Raw genomic sequence first — 17659 nt, 5'->3', positions numbered from 1 at the left:
ATGGTATGTATAATATATATTTAAACATGATAGAGTCATGTGAATCTGGGCGTTTAAAATAGAATATTCGTTAATGACACGTACCAGTCTAGAAGTATCATGTGTTATTTTTTTAAATTATTCTTAGTAGGCGGAGGAACTATATTCTAGTCCAACCGTAAGAGCAAAGCCAAATAAACAATATTTGTCAACAAATTGATGCGATATCATTGGTCGAGAGCTTGATTAATCTTTGATTTTTATAACGAATTTGCGAAAGATGGCGTAATGAACGCCGACGAAACTGTTATCGGATATTTGGAAGTAGAATTAAAGTAGATATAAGTTATTAAGTGTTGTATTATAAATAAAGATGAATTAATCAAGAACCTTCAGTATAGAACAATATCGCTTTTTCAATTGGAACAGACGACAGGCCATCTGATGCCGCTTATGGTCAACGTTGCCCATAGATACTACCATTGTAAAAAGTATAAACAAATGATACTGTCAACGCGCCATCGGCCACGTCGTCTAAGATGTCATGACACATGTGTCATTAATTACACTGGCTTACTCACTTTTCGAATCAGACCTTTTCTATCTCTTCCATAAACTTATAAATAAATAAATAGCGTTAACCACAGCGTTCATTATTCATTATTTCTGATATCGTAAAAGATGCTAACATAACCACAAACATCGATTAACTTTTTCTTTTATAACAACGATTTAAGTTATCCATTATGGATCGTACTTCGTTTATATAATTAAACAATGTTTTCTTGAGACAAGTTTCACAATCTTGAAGCGACGCAAGTATCTGCGAATATAGATCGGACATTGATTCGAGTTTTAGAAGAATTAGACGCTGGAACGCTATATGGTAGTTGTCCTTTTGCATCTGAAACAGTTTTAAGAAAAAACAAAATAAAGGAATATGTCATAAGATATGAACTGACTCCATGAGAAGACCGAAATTGACCCTATGTTTTTTAGCATTAGCAGCCTGTAAATTTTCTCACTGCTGGGCTAAAGGCCTCCTCTCCCTTTGAGGAGAAGGTTTGGAGCATATTCCACCACGCTGCCCCAATGCGGGTTGGCGGAATACACATGTGGCAGAATTTCGTTGAAATTAGACACATGCAGGTTTCCTTACGATGTTTTCCTTCTCCACCGAGCACGAGATGAATTATAAACACAAATTAATCACATGAAAATTCAGTGGTGCCTGCCTGGGTTTGAACCCGAAATCATCGGTTAAGATGCACGTGTTCTAACCACTGGGCCATCTCGGCTCTTATGTTATAAAATATATAAATGTAGATGTAAAGCCCGTAAATGTCCCACGACTGAGCTGAAGTCTCTTTTTCCTCTGAGAAGGTTTGTCACACATGTGGCAGAATCTCATCTGATGCATATAAACTTCCTTGTGATATTTTCCTTCAATGACGAGCATGAGATCTATTATACACCTTATTCAAATGAAAATTCAGTGGTGTTTGTCCGGACTTGAAGGCGCAATAATTTTTTATGATTCATATTGTTGTCCTTGACCTTTGAGTAAAGTAACTTAATACGTACATATTCGACTAAACAAATCCCAGCTGCATTCTCGTCGCCTGGATTGTTTGAGTTGCACTGTTTCAGTAAATATTTATAACTCTTACGCCATTTTCTAATCTGAAATTAATACAAAGGAAACATTAAACTTTAAAATATCTCGATATAATATGGTAGAAAGACCTTAGATCACCAACTTTATTTTACAACGCTTATTAATAACCTTCGTCGTTTCGACTACGCCGTATAAAAGGGGGGCTTCTAAGGTTTAATGGAAAAAAATCACATTTGAATTAACTTGACCAGACTTTTTACTCATTTGAATTTTTTTTTTCAATGCTTAATCTTATTAACTATAAAAGAACAAAGACTTAAATAAATATTAAAATGAAGTAATAAAATAAACAAAAAAAGGAAACATTTTAGACATTAAAAAAAACTATTAATTACACACACATTGGTGACAAATGACAAGTTTGTGTTCGCCTCACAAGGATTTGTTAAACTTGGTGCAACAACTCTTTATTCGTCGTTGTCGCTTCGACGAAGGTTAGTGATCTAAGGTTAATAGGTGGTACCTGACCAGACTAGACTATACCCCCTGTTGGTACAGTGTTGTTACTTATTTATTTTAATTGGTTCTTCAACAATGTGTACACTGATTAAAATAATATAATACAACAAACGTAAAGTTCTGTTCTAAGTGTCACAATTATTTCAAGAAGAACACAGGGTACATCAATAGAAAACAATCGACATCTCAACCTAGTGTAGCTTCTTAATTTTAAAACTACCTAAAAATAAATGTAAATCAAAAATAAATTATAAAAACTATACAATTGTTTTGTTTGTTCGTGTAGTAAAACTTGATACGATTTGTAAATTTCAATTCAATATTAGTTTGGTTTATAGTTTTTTTTTTTTCAAAAAAATAAAATATTGATTTCATGATGATGCATGATAATTGAAAAAAAAAAGGAATTAATTGTTGACGCTATTGTAAATTTATGGTAAGGAAACAGATTGAAAACATTTTATAAAAGACGTGCTATGGCAATTGATGGCTTTAAATTTTTAATATAATTTAATTGATAATGTAGTCAAATAAACATTTCAGATAGTAAGTATATTTTGTGCAGTATTTTTCCAATATTTTTAACTAGAAACATTGCCTAATAAATTCATATAATTAATTCCTCCATAAAAGTTATTTTGTATACATCAGTTAAGCCATACCTCTTTCTCCATCTGGTAAACAGCATGTCTCTTCTTCCCCTCTTCAGCATTCGCAACCTTGAGACATTTACTTTCGTCAATGTAATACGATTTTTCAGCATCATCTATCTCGCTTCGATGAAAATTAACGCACTCGTTCCACTGGAATAAAATGCTTAAATAAATTCTTAACAAAGTTAATAAAATAAACACAGGAAGAAAGAATTATCAAAAGAACTATATGGATGCAGTGATCAGATCTATTGTATTGAAAATAAATATCAGCTCGAAGGAAATCTCCTCCCACACAATTATTATATATGGATATACTAGTTACCAAGTCCGGGTTCACAAAGGCAGAACATGTCCACACGAAACGATTATACCATACTAAACATACGTCTCTATTGGTAGTAACAATCATAATCACTTTTCAGCCAATTTACACCAAATCCTAATCAATTTTTCACCTAAGCCTTCCTCATTACTCACTCGAAAACCGTATTGAAATCCATTTCGTAGTTTTTGAGTTTATCGCGTACAGACGCAGCGAGAAGATTTTATAGTATACCATGTAATATAAGGCGTAGTATATAAATTGGATTGTCTATCTCGTTGGTGTAGTGACTAGCTTATAAGCAGATCTTGAGAGTTCAAATTCCGAGGTGACCAATATAAAACCTGAAATATCGAGGCTTCCTTTAGATTAGATGCCATGATCGAATCACTCAGGAAGACCTATTGAACCTTGCACTCAGCAACCTCGAAGGAAGCCCAATATCCAAAAGTTGGAAGAAGATGCGTACCTTGGAATTTGTTTTGATATTCATAAAGCTGTGTTCCTTGTGTCTCGTCATTTCTAGTCGATAGTGGGTGGTGATGTTCACGAGCTGAATCTGGAAGTCTGCAGTCCAGGTCTTCAAGATATTCCTATCACTTTTATCCAGATCATGTGTCATCACTTTCAAGGTAAGTGGATTGAAGAAATGAACGAAAGTTGATAGAAAATGTTCTAATTTAGTTTAATAAACTAGTTTTACTGTAAAGTTTTAAGACCAATAAGTTAATATATCACTTTAATTATATTAAATCAATGGCAATAATTATACAAAAAGTATTATTATTGCCTTTAAAGATATATAAAAATGTCTGTACCTCACATTTCAAACTCCTTAACAATATTGAAATAAAAAACAGACTATAGAGATTTATCATCATAACCTGTGCGTATGTAATATTTTATGCACTTCTATCTTGTAACTACTAATGTACAAGTGAGAATCTATGATCTTAAAGTCAAGAACAAAGTACGGTTAGCAAAACATTTTTATAAAGTAATTTATTTTACTGTCAGCGAATTAGAGCGACATTTGATACAATATTTTTCGACGCTATATAAATTTAACTTAATTTTGGTGTTAAACGAAGACTGAGCTAGTGACGCTTGCAAAGAAAACTTTAAATTCGTAAACCGAAATGGTTACAGTAAGCGTCAATGTATTTCCATTATTCCATTAGTTTTTATCTCGTGCACGGCGGTGAAAGAAAACATTACAAGGAAACCTGCATACGTGTAAAACCCGATTGTAGTGGTGTGGTAGAATAATCTAAAAACGTTTGAGTAATTAGCCAATTTTATTTTATTTTTTAATTTATGTAGGCGGAAGAGCAAATAGGCTACCTGATGGTAAGTGGTCACCACCGCCCATAGACAATGGCACTGTGAGAAATATGAACCATTCCTTACATCGCCAATGCGCCACTAACCTTTTAATTTTTCTTTTTTTTTTTAAATTAAGGTTAATATTTCTTACAACGCCATTGTCTATGGGCGGTGATGACCACTTACCATCAGGTGGCCCATTTGCTCGTCCGCCTACCGATACCATAAAAAAAAGTAAATTATAGTGATTTACCTACGACTATTTTTATTTATACTAATTTATAACCGTTTCATACTATTTGTTAAATAAATTATTGATTTGCTGACGGTACCTATTTGATAACCCCTGACACTGCTTTAGATATCTACGCTGTAATGCATTTATTTGCTATTATCCATTTACAGCATAATAATATTTTTTGTGGATCTATTCTGTAACGAAAGTCGACCTAGAACTCGATTGTTGGCGGAAGCTGATAACGTTTAAAAGATACACGAATGAAAATAACGTGTCAGCGTAAATCGATTTTCAATGATTTACTTGAGCATCGAGTGCTACTGCACACGAAGTTTTAAATCTACCGACATGATGATTCTTTTATGAAGAATCAACAAATAATTTATTGAGTAGATATTCATTTTCGATACATAAATTTCAAAGGTAATTTAATTAAATAAAATCTATTCACGGAAAGTAAATATAAATGAAATGAATGATTTAAGTTAAATTATGTATATTATATCGTCGAATAAATTAATTATTTCTTTTCGGATACAAAAATTGTTATTCTTCTATTTAGGTATTTACTTCGAGTAACAAACAAACAAAAAATATTAATTACTTAGTATTTTCTATCTACCCACATATGACATTTTACACAATATTTTACAAAGCACTGCCATTTTAACCCCAACTCAACAGCCGTACAGTAGTGCAATCAATATGTGAACTAAAAAGAACAAAAAACCACTTAAATAAATGAGCTAATAACTCACAATGGGTAGGGCAAAGCTATTTATTAAACTACTCGTATATATAGTTGTGTGGAAATTCAATGATGTTGCGAAAGAAGCACAGGGGATGACCATGGCTGGTCACTATGAAGCGCGTGGTGCAAATGGTATGAAGTTTTTTAATATTCTAAGTTGACTTTTACAATAATAGAAAGATAATGAGAAAATATACAAAACGATAGAACAATGATATGCTACTAAAAGGTCTATAAATAATTATATATAATAAACTGAACATTATATAATGTATTAATAGTTCATATATACGTTCATATTTATGTGTATACAATTTGTCGTTTAGACGATACGATCGCCATTTCGAATTGGACTCTAGTAAAGTTACAATGCCTTTATGTTCAGTTAAACTAATTTTAGAGCTTGCATACGAGTATCCCGTGTCTATTTCGCCTAAATTATCAGTCGATTTTCAACGAATAGCTTGTTCCTTGAAATGATACTATAGGTTAATTTTTCGCCATAAATAAAAAACAACTAAAAAGTTTTCGATGTTCCCATATAATTTTTGGGTCTGAGAGTGCCGAGTGTTTAGATATTAGTTAATTAATGTTTAGATTTGTTCATTTAAAACAGAACACGCTCACAGCAAAGATCCGCCATGTGCAGTCTGTCCGCGAAATGGAGTTTGTGTGCCCCACGTGCAGTGTCCGGCACACGTCCGTCCCGGTTCAAGCAATCCCCAGTGCCACTTAGAGGGCACACGGCACGTTGGTGTGTGTTGTTCAACTGGAAGACGTCATGCAGGTAAATAGGATATGGCTTATTATCATTATCGTCATTAATGATACATTCGCCCGTCGAACTCACTCTTCTTCACTCACTTCTTCAGGTCATCGGTCCACTTGTCTAAGGGCTGTTATACTTTGTTGGCCAATCCAAGAATATAAATTTATTTTATTATCTCAATATCAAATTATTATTTATTCAAGTACTTTTAAAATATATAAAAGTACTTTTAAATCGTCATGTTACAGTTTTGAATTAAACCCAGTTGCCCAAAGTAATATGCCGTAAGATATAATGCAAGTAAATAAAGTATACTAAGCGAGCAGTATCATAGTACAATAGTTACTTGACTAACTTTTCTAACCTACTAAGTTGAGTCACCCTATCAGGAACGGTACATGAGGATTCCACTGATGTTTTGAGTCTAAAGTGATTCCTAGAAATAATGTGGTGTCTGCTACATTTAGATCACTATTATTTAGAGTTAACTTGAAATTTTGCGTTCTTACATAGGTAAGCAAACAGTACGCATTTTGTTTTTTTAGTATTTAGAACTAAATTATTTTTTGTAATCAAAATTATCTCTTATTATTGTCTCTACTATAAATTATGATGAAGAATCATTTATATTAACATTCAATTAAAATATTAATTAATCATTAAAACATGATGAGATACTTGTTCTATGGAAGATGGTAATTGCGTTACAGGGGAATCAGATCGTAAGTTCAGATCTTCAATAAACATAGATGATATGAAGACGGCCCACAAGCAGTCCCGTGAACAGCTAGCCGAATGGCTGGAGCGCGCTGATACACTGAAGGACAAACATTATGCTGCCGTTAATTCATCTGATCCAAGTTATTGGCATCATTTGGTGAGACATTACTGAATATAATAATTTTAAAAAATGTTGAATCGGCGTGGATATAATTTTCTTTTGAGTATTCTTTGACTGTTTATGATCAAAACACTGGTATGCCATTTCTTTTTGGATTTCAACGAATATACAAATATCTACTAGACTCGATTCACGTGGGCACAGAAATTTAGATGTAACATCGCCCAAACTCAGCGCTCAGCACCACTGAGCCACACAAATTAAGCAAATGAAGTGATTATTAATTATTCATTTCGCGCACAGCGTTGAAGGAAAACATTGCGAGTAAGCCTGCATTAATCAGATGAAGATCTGCCATATTACCTCTGACATGTATTATGTACAGTCTGACATGTATTATGTTTCACACTTTCAACCCGCATAGAAACTAAACGGTATAATAAGCTTCAAATTCCTCACGAAGAGTCTCATCCCAACAATGGGAAATTTATAAAATATTAATTTATACTTTCATAATTTTAGGACAATGGACAGTTGAAGTTAAATAATTATTTTACTGTGTGGTTAGTTAAGAATTAATCAATAATGTATTACAGTCTGTTAGGACGTACGATAGCCGAGCACAGATGTTGGGTCGAGGTGCTTTACTCAATATGTTCGCTGCTCAGGAATTGAAGGCACGAGCCGCGATAACTGCTGAAGAAATAGAGCTGGGATTCACCGAGCATACTGATGGTATTGTTAAAATTTCGAATATAATTTCTTCTAACAAAACTAGACAGATGTCATAGGATAACTTCGTCGCAAATCGTCAATAAAATTAGCTGTCTGTTATCCAGCTTATAAGGTTAATAATTATTTTGATAGGCGTAATAAGAGGAGAAATATCTCATTTATTCATTCATTTTCCAAGACTTCCAAATAATGATTATAAAAATTAAAAAAAAAAAAAACATTATTTTAATTATATTTTTATATAGATTGTCTTATAGAGTAGTGACCTATTTATTCCAGGCCCATTCTGCCCTCCGAAACTTTTATGTCCACAAGAACCAAGTCGATATAGAAGCATAGGAGGCGGTTGTAACAACCAGAACAACCCGGATTGGGGTGCTACCAACACCGGCTTCGAAAGATTATTGCCACCAGATTATAGTGATGGTAAACAACTATTTAACTAAGTTCAATTATTGAGTTACAATTTAGGAACAGCGTCACATAGTAATTATTTTACTTATTTGTAATTGTATTGTAATTATTTTCAAAATGACTATTTATTGTTCACTCACAATGGCAAAGCTGTGAAGAAAATTATACGAAATGTTTAAAAATCAACCCCTGCAGATAAAGTATGTTACTCTTATGTATTTGTAGTAGCCTGTACTGTATTTTGTTTTAGGTATTTGGGCAATGAGGACTTCCAGATCAGGATTACCACTTCCCAGTGCAAGAGCAGTGAGCAACGCTTTACTTCTGGACGTTAATCATCCCAGTGCCACCCATAACGTGATGTTCATGCAGTTCGGCCAGTTTATTGTTCATGATATAAGCATCGGCCAAGTGTTTGCTTTAGGTAAGTATGATAAATAATCAGATTATAGTGATGGTAAAGAACTATTTAACTAATTTCAATTATTGAGTTACAATTTAGGAACAGTTTGTGGTAGTAATAGTCAAGTAATTGCATTTAAATTAAAAAAACATTTTTAATTAATTAGGTGATGGTAATGGAATCTCATGTTGTTCTGGAGATGGAAGAATACTGCCAAAAGAATTTCAGCACTGGGCTTGCGCTCCCATAGTTCTGGATCCAGGAGATATTTTCTACGGCCAATTCGGAAAGCAATGTATAAATTTTGTCAGAGCACAACTTGCGCCACGCAGTGAATGCTCTCTTGGATATGCTAAGCAGGTTATTATTAGATATATTTGTTTCCATTTTCTTTTATAATTCTATATAAACATAGTTTGTACAAACAATTGCGCAGAACAAAATGCAATATCTATCTCTCTTATAATCCCATGAGATGACAAGTCTGAGACGATCTGAAAAAGTTTAGACACTAAAACCTAACTTTTTTCGTTGGTCTGACGTGAAGTATGAATCCAGTGAAATCTGTAGGCTTATAAGATAACTCAACTTATTATTACTACATTAGAAGACGATATATTAGTGCCGATAACAACAGATTGTTTATTTGAAAAAATATACTGAACCCTTGTTTCGAATAAAAGACTTTGCCTGAATATTAATTATAGGCGCTTTGTGTTGTTGTGTTTCAAAAAGAAAGACCTAACAAAACCCTCAGTTTCTCCTGGGTACCTCAGGTTGCAGAAATGAACCGTAAGATCTATTGATCTTACGGTTCATTTCAGTTCATTCATTACGATCCATCATTGGATTTCGTTTTTCCAATATCGGATTAAGCTGACGCCTGCTACATTGATTTAACTGAGAACCTTCTAAATATATTAGAATGACTGCAAAGTTTGGCCATTAGATTACCTTTAGTTTGCGTAAATTTGATTATGTTTCGGAGTATCGGTCTCAGTTAAAGTGGCTGCCATTCAGGCTTCGAAAAAACTTGCACGCCTTATCTCTTCTCTACTCTATACTATATATTGAACATACACCACCTTAGCTTAAAGAACGCTTTAAATTTCTTGGTTGTGACAGCATACACGACCTGCGTTCTAGTGATGATAACAAACTTGTAGCACCCTACAGCCGGACACAAACTTTCAGTAACTTGTTTACTGTGAAAACCGTTAAACTTTGGAATGCACTAGCAAATGATTTTCGGCAGTCTAAATCCTAGTCCATCTTTAAGCATCGTTTGGAAAACTATTATCTGCCGATATCTCAATAATGTATGCAAGTGTGATATAATATGTAGTTTATAATTATGTATATTTATTTTGATAAACAATATTATATATTATATTATTATATATTTGACGTAGTTAGGTGTAGTTTATTATTACACTTTAATATAAGTATTCTTAAATTATAGTTATTATATCCTTTTTCTATCTATATCTGCGCTTACCTGTTTTCGTTCTAAGCTACGAACACCGATCACGATACGATTGTCTCTGAGGGATCGCTTTAAGCGATAAGACCGCCTTTGCGCGCCATTTTTCATATATTTTTCGTTTCTCTCATGTACTCAATATTTTTTGTGTAATATGTGTTGGGCAATAATTTCAGTTTGAGTTTTGTAGCTTCAAAGGTTGGGCTTTTATGTAAATATTAAACGACCAAGCAATTATTGTAAATACTTTAGAACAGGTTATGTTTTCAATCTAGATGAATGGCGCATCTCACTATTTGGATATGTCCCATCTCTATGGGAATTCCGAAGAAAAAATTCTCAAGTTACGGGCACAGGGTGGACTTTTGAGTGTATTTACCGATTTCGGAAGAGACTTGCCACCTTTGACAAAGAGAAGGGAATGCTTGAATATGCATGAAGGAGCTGCTTGTTTCGAATCAGGTAATACACAACACAAATATTCTTTTTGAGCGCAATTTCATATTTTTCTTTGTTACTACAAAGAAAATCTATGTCACAACTCTTGCCATATCATTAAAGAAACTGAACACACTTAACACCTGTCAAATCAATCACAGTTAAAATATAGGCTGTATTATTTTTGAACCTGTATGAATAATATTGTGTAAATTTTTTATACATTGTTAATATGCAAGTAAAACTTGTCTTAATATTTCAAAATATTGCTTAATTCCAGGGGATAATCATGGCAATCAGATAATATCCCTAACAGTCCTGCATGCTATATGGACGAGAGAACATAACAGAATAGCCCGTGCCTTATCCAAAATAAATCCTAGATGGGATGAAGTCCAAGTGTTCTTTGAATCTAGAAGGATTATGCAAGCGGAGTACCAGCACATTATTTACAATGAATGGCTGCCTTTATTACTTGGTAACATTAATTATTTTATATTAAGGAATAATTTGTGTTCATAATTCGTCTCGTGCTCGGCGGAATAGGAAAATAACATTAGAAACCGATGCCAACATTGGATGAAAATCTACCAAATATATACTAATATGCATTTGAGATATGAGTTGGAATAATTCCTCCTCCTCAAGATGAGGCCGTAGCTCAGTAGACAGAGACATTTAGAGTTTGTTATTATATTAATGCAATGATTCATTATTTATTTGAAAATAGATATTAAAAAAAAATCCCCCCAATGATGTATGCCATATCATGCATAGTTATATTATAACATATGCAATATATTACACTAAATAAGAATAATTATCATTAAGTCCTCAAACTCGAATTAAAAATAGTTACTCTATAAATCTTGACCGCGTGGAATGGTGGCAAGAATGCAATCTCTCGTTGAATCGCAAAATTGATATGATTTTATCAATAAATTTTTTATCAGGTCCAAGAATCATGGAAATTTACGGTCTATTACCATCTTCTGGTTTCTCTACTTCATACCACCCGGGCGTTGATCCATCACTGACTGCAGAGTTCTCTAGCGCGGCAATGAGGTTTGGGCACTCCACAGTCGATGGCCAATTAAAGTAAGACTTTATACGTTTTATCCTAATTAAATCCGAAAGTATGTATCTGTGGACATTTATTACTACTTCATGCTAAAACTACTGTATTGATTTTAATGAAACTTTACAATAATATCGCTCATACATCAGCATAAGAAATAAGTTAATATTTATAAAGATATTGTGTGAACAATACGTGACAACCAACCCCTTAAACGCTAGCGAAGCTGAAGGCGAAAACTAGTATATTATATGACAGAATGGGTGGGTGATCAGAGTGGATGTCCTCACCATCCGACATTATGTGTGGGCGTAATGTAAGTACGGGTAAATAATAACAGTGATTACGGAATCACTCAAACAGTTTACTTTCAAACAATATTACACACAATAATAACGAAGAGTCGTAAGACAGTTCCTAGATGTGTTGTCTGTACGGCGGCTAGCACTGAAGTGAAGTGTCACCGACTCGTACCGACCCATCTAGACTCCGTCGAAGCGTTATGTAATACTGACAACGCTTGCGGCTCGTCAAATCAGCTTCCCTATTGTTGACATCTCCGACATATATTTATTCATAGCTCTTATTTTATTCGAATTCAACCATAGATGTTCCTTGTTCTGATTAACTAACATCATGTAAGTTTATTTAAGTCTGCCATTATGTTATGGTAGTTAACATTTATAGGTTACTTGGAACACTTAAAGAAATTTCTTGATTTAGTTTTAGCAGTTGACTTCTTCATTGGTCTAGTATCTAGATATACAGCCGCAGATCTCGTCGTCTGAAGTAAGTCGGCCTAACATTTCGAAACATATACATTATCATGCCTCGAAAAGTACGTATGACTGTATAACCGTCATCAGACATAATCATTCTCAGTTGTGACGTCGGTTCTGACGTTGTCTCGTCTATCATTATTTTTGTATGACTATTTACAAATTCACAATATTGTCTGATACCAAACTTTGTTTTCAGAGTCCTAAGTCCCAAGCATGGAGGGTTATATGAGTCTATTTCAATACCAGAAGTGATGTTTCAACCTTCAAGATTACGTTTGAAGCCTTTTTTAGACAGAATGCTAATTGGCATGTCTTGGCAGCCTATGCAATCAGTCGATCCATTTATTACTGAATCCGTAAGTGTGATTTTTTTTTTCAAAACTTCTTGTTCACTATCTTCAAATCTGTTTTAAGATATACACGATCTAAAAGTTAGTTAGTTAGTTTATTTTGAATGCGCTAATATGAGGATATTTTTAGGCTAATTATATCAGAATTTGACGTAAACATTTATTTCACAGCTATCGCGATACATGTTCCACGGTGGTAATCCCTTCGGGTTAGACCTGGCAGCTATCAATATCCAGCGCGGCAGAGACTATGGTGTTCGTTCTTACAATGAATACAGAAAATTAATAGGAGTCGAACCACTTGCTGATTTCCATCAATTTGCTCCAAGTGTAAGTACAGATTAAGATTTCAACAGAGGTTATACATTTTTTTTTATTAATTTTATTTCAATGACCTTGAAGAACGACTGAGATTCAACAAGAGCAACAATTTAATTATATCTAGCTAGCACTGCAATGCTCTTTCTATTTTTGTAAATAATTGTACGATACGACTCGCATGCGCGTAAATTGATGTTACTATGTCAGAAATCATCACGCACTTGACAGCTCTCGACTCAATCGGATGAGCGATGCGTGAACGTATATAATAATAATATAATAATTTAGCGCTCTATTAAAAACGTTAACATATAAGTTTTGGATTTCTCTTGTAATGTAAGGATTTTTTCTCTTATAAATTACGATGACTTTTTCTTACCAGGCTGCAAAAAGATTATCTTCTGTATATGTAAATCCTGAAGATGTAGATCTCTGGGTTGGAGGACTTTTAGAAGAACCGGTGGAAGGTGGAGTTATTGGACCGACGTTTGCCAATATAATAGCTGATCAATTTGCGCGTTTGAAGAATGGAGATCGCTATTTCTACGAGTTCGGTCCCAATATTAATCCCGGCGCGTTTACACCGAGTAAGTAGAGAATGATTAACTCTGGATATAATAAGTAGTTCAGTTTGAATTATTGAATTAATTAAAAAATAATACGTACGTATACGAAAAATATCTGGTATAACCATCTATTGTATCAAGTTATGTCACGTAAGTTGTAAATTTCCTCTCCTTCTGACGCTTGAAGCTTATTCCACTATGCACAAATTTGGATTGGTGGAAAGTTATGTGGCAGATTTTATTAGAAACACCCAGGTTTCGTCAAGATGTTTTCTTTCACCTTTCAACCACCGCGTATATCTATAAGCAAATGGGCGTTTGTGGGTGTGTATATATATATATATATATATCTGTGCACAAGTGTGATTGATACACAATCATTATATTCATTATTTTTAATAAAGGTCAACTCGCAGAAATCAAGAAGGTGACGTTATCCAGGATCATATGTGATAATAGCGACGGAATAGAACTGTTTGAACAATCACCGAACGCCTTTTTGAGATCAGATTTGCCGCGGTAAGTGCACTAGCTTTTAATTCTGATACTTTTGTTTTTTTTTTAAGTACTGATTACAATGACTACAATGAAGATTCTTTGTTAGAAGCTTATGTTTTGTAGGTCTTGTAGCTTACATATAAGGCCGCAGATCACGAGGTTAAAACCCAGACCGGATCGATAAAAGACTGTGCTATTCTATCGATTTTTTTTCTGTAACAGGCCTTACTTTGGAAGTGAAGCGTGTAAAACTTTGATCCTGTGTCTGTCGGACTCCCCGGTCGTGCCGGTTTGACCTTCCCATCAAATTTTAAGAGTGAGGAAATAGATAGTGCACCAGAATACACTTGCGCACTATACTATTGCCAGCGTCATTGGCCGGTCTCCGTTGAGATTGGTCGCCGTAGTTGAACTCGGTTAGGCAGAACATTATCAGTTTCCCCATTAGTAACACGCTGACAATGTATGACAACAATTGCTATTTAATATGAAATTGCCACAAAATACGTTAACACACTACAGTTACATACGTTACAGATACGTTCAAGCTATTTCTAAATTTATCTTAAATTTGTTTCGACTTCTCATTTGTTTTTTTTAACATGATTTTGTATCATATATCTTTAATAGATAATATTGAACAGAGCCTTTATTACACTGAATCTTTGTTAAAAATAATTCGTAATCATAACAAAACTTTGTATTGACCTATGATTTGATATTTATTATATGTATAAAAACTAAATTAATTAAAATATAATGAATTATGATTATTGTTGGAATTGCTGACGCGATGTTACGATTTCGCAATGTGCAGCATCGTACAATTACAGCATTTATTTAATGACATCACAGTATAAAACCCTGTTGAAAAAATCAGTACTACTCGTTTAGAACATCTTGGGTATTTTCATAACTGTCTTAAGGCATATTACTTTTGGGGTATCGCTATAGATATTCAAACTGTTTCTATTCTAAAATAAAGGGATCAGTCGTTTCAAATGATCCGCACGCGATAATCTTGTAGATTATAAATACACATGTATATACATTATACATGGTGTATTTATATAGTGATTTATAAAGTAGATTAACTGCCTGTAAATGTCTCGCCGCTGCTCTCCCTTTGAGGAGAGAAGGTTTGGAGCTAATTCCCACCCTGCTGCACCAATGCGGTTTTCTGGATACACATGTGACAGAATTTTATTTAAAATAGACACACGCAGAGATTAATTATAAATTAAAATGAAGCACATGGAAATTAATGTTTGCTTGGGTTTGAACCTGCAATCATCATTTGGTGGTAGGGCTTTGTGCAAGTCCGTCTGGGTAGATACCATCCACTCATTAGATATTCTGCCGTCAAATAACAATACTCAGTATTGTTCTGTTCTGGTTTGAAGGGTGAATGAACCAGTGTAACTACAGGTACAAGGGACATAACATCTGAGTTCCAAGGTCGGTGGAGCATTGATGTAAGAAATGGTTAATATTTCTTACAGCACCATTGTCTATGGGTGGTTTTGATCACTTAACATCAGGTGGCCCATATGATCCTCCGCCAATATATACCATAAAAAAATTAGATGTACGCTTTGCACAAAGAATATTCTAATTTAGATTTTATTTTCAGGAATGAACCAGTTCGATGTGATAATCCAGCTATACCTGCAGTCGATTTAAGTCGATTCAAAGAAATTTAATCATTTTACAATTAACTTTTAAATATCAATATTAATCATCTCATATCAAAACTAGTTATTAACTATCACGTAAGAAACGTCATGAAGATATTGTGTGATCATCAAAATTCAATTCAATAACATTGCCTGCATCTTACTCTTTCTTTTCTATATCTCCATCCTTTTCTTCTTTTGTTTTATTTATATTTGATTACAACAATATGATTATGTTACAAAAGTGATCACAATGTTTTTTTTAAATTCGCATGTCCACCTTTTGTGATACAATCGCTTGTTGTAAATTATACTTGATTATTTGATTAACGCAAATCAGAGAACAGCGATTTTCCAATAAATTTTAGGTTATTTTTTAGTTTTTCTCTTTGTGGATATTGTAAAAAATAACCTGAAATGTTTTACTTTTGCCTTTTATGTCCTTCAAATATTTCATCGTTTTATTTTGTTTTTTAATTGAATTTTGATTTGGATTGTTACTGAACCCGGTTTAGTGATTTTTTCGGACATAAAAAATCCAGAAAGCGGGAGTTTTGTATTGGTAAGTGATAGTAAATAACTTAGGTATTTTTAAGTGTACAGTAATTATAATTTTGTTGTAATTAGTAATGAAATTGGTTCATTTTATACAAAAGAAATCAAAGCCGAAAATAACGAATGAAACAAAATAACTCTAGATGCCTTCCTTGTTCCGAAGCAACCAAAAAACCTTTTTTACTGATACGTACTTATGTATACTCTGTGATAGGACGACCAGAGCGGTGTTGCCATAACTTAATTTTAAAATATTTTTAAATGCTTTTAATGGGTTATTAATTAATAACTTAAATTCAAAAATATTTTACTAATTGATGTAGCTTTTAAGAGGCATTTTATATTTTTAAATTTGTAATGATGTTTTTTAAAATGTATGATTTTGTTCCGAATTGTAATCATGTATTTATGATTAAAATAATTTTAATCTCAACGTACTGTATATAATGTGTTTTTTTTTTAATAGGAGCTCCGCCGTTTAATTAATTTTTGTAAAATATAATTTAATTGATAAATCAGTTAATTATGAAAACTTAATCCGAATCATGTTAGAAATAAATAAATAAGTGAATAGTTGTAAGTTTGTTTGCGCATGTAATGTAATTAAAATATAATTAATTATATATGTGTTTTATTTATAATCGAAACCATGTTATATAATCGAAATGCAAATATCAATAGACCTTGATAATATTTCAAAACTCAATTCGCAAATGTGATGAATATTAAAGTTTAATTAAGTACTTGTCACACGATTGTAAAGTCAGGGCTTATCACTGTACTATATATATATATCTAGGTACAGTAAAAACAACGCCACGTGGTCTTGGTAGTGTTCAGTGGCAGGGTTTGTTTGTATAAGTAACCATTAGAAAATTAAATTGTTTTTACACTCTTAGTAAATTAATGAACAATGATGTTCTGCGACTTTGACGATATTACTTTAATAATATAATATAAACGAGCAATCTATAGTATAATCCAACCACAAGAGAACAAAAGAAGGTATCAACAATATTTCACATCGAACTAACTTTGATCAAGGCCGGACGGTAAGTTTAGAGGATCCTGGGCTAACGCTACTTTGGGGCCCACCTAAGGCATATCTGAGCGTAGACTTGAATTATATTTATTGAATGGGTTTGATTAATTGCAGGACTCGTAGGGCTGCAAACCATACGATCTGTTTAATTTAATAAATTTATAGATTCTTTTGCACTATAGTCTATTTTTGACTTTGACTTGACTTAGCTTTGCCCCCCTGAATCCACGGGGCGCTGGGCTGAAGCCCAAAAGCCATATGGTAGGTCTGGCCCTGACTTTGATATCACTAGTCGATTG

General features: G+C 33.4%; 2 protein-coding genes across 2 annotated transcripts; one reads left to right on the top strand and one right to left on the bottom strand.

Annotated features, from left to right (window-relative positions):
* Positions 1–321: 321 nt before the first annotated feature.
* On the bottom strand, positions 322–3716 carry LOC125067490. The gene is made up of 4 exons (XM_047676148.1): positions 3564–3716; positions 2779–2919; positions 1564–1662; positions 322–883 (listed from the first exon to the last, which is right to left on the bottom strand). The coding sequence occupies exons 1-4, from the start codon at positions 3714–3716 to the stop codon at positions 686–688; spliced, it is 591 nt and encodes a 196-aa protein (XP_047532104.1). The 3' UTR covers positions 322–685.
* A 1619-nt stretch (positions 3717–5335) lies between these two features.
* Positions 5336–16927, top strand: LOC125067277 (chorion peroxidase). Its single transcript, XM_047675768.1, has 15 exons — positions 5336–5541; positions 6026–6196; positions 6889–7055; positions 7616–7754; positions 8034–8180; positions 8419–8592; positions 8738–8931; positions 10330–10516; positions 10773–10970; positions 11446–11590; positions 12549–12708; positions 12874–13032; positions 13406–13610; positions 13994–14108; positions 15721–16927. The coding sequence occupies exons 1-15, from the start codon at positions 5418–5420 to the stop codon at positions 15788–15790; spliced, it is 2355 nt and encodes a 784-aa protein (XP_047531724.1). The 5' UTR covers positions 5336–5417; the 3' UTR covers positions 15791–16927.
* Positions 16928–17659: the final 732 nt, after the last annotated feature.

Source organism: Vanessa atalanta, chromosome 11, assembly GCF_905147765.1.
Source record: "Vanessa atalanta chromosome 11, ilVanAtal1.2, whole genome shotgun sequence".
NCBI classification, from domain to species: domain Eukaryota; kingdom Metazoa; phylum Arthropoda; class Insecta; order Lepidoptera; family Nymphalidae; genus Vanessa; species Vanessa atalanta.
The sequence above is the reverse complement of the archived record's forward strand: the minus strand, read 5'-3'. Positions and strand labels throughout refer to the sequence as shown.

Coding starts and splice junctions, on each gene's coding strand:
- LOC125067490 (XM_047676148.1), bottom strand. CDS start 3,716: ATGACACATGATCTGGATAAAAGTGATAGGAATATCTTGAAGACCTGG. Junction 1,663..2,778: donor TTTACCAGATGGAGAAAGAG/GTATGGCTTAAC, acceptor TATTAATTTCAG/ATTAGAAAATGGCGTAAGAG. Junction 884..1,563: donor GGATTTGTTTAGTCGAATAT/GTACGTATTAAG, acceptor AAACTGTTTCAG/ATGCAAAAGGACAACTACCA.
- LOC125067277 (XM_047675768.1), top strand. CDS start 5,418: ATGGGTAGGGCAAAGCTATTTATTAAACTACTCGTATATATAGTTGTG. Junction 8,181..8,418: donor GCCACCAGATTATAGTGATG/GTAAACAACTAT, acceptor ATTTTGTTTTAG/GTATTTGGGCAATGAGGACT. Junction 11,591..12,548: donor ACAGTCGATGGCCAATTAAA/GTAAGACTTTAT, acceptor CTTTGTTTTCAG/AGTCCTAAGTCCCAAGCATG.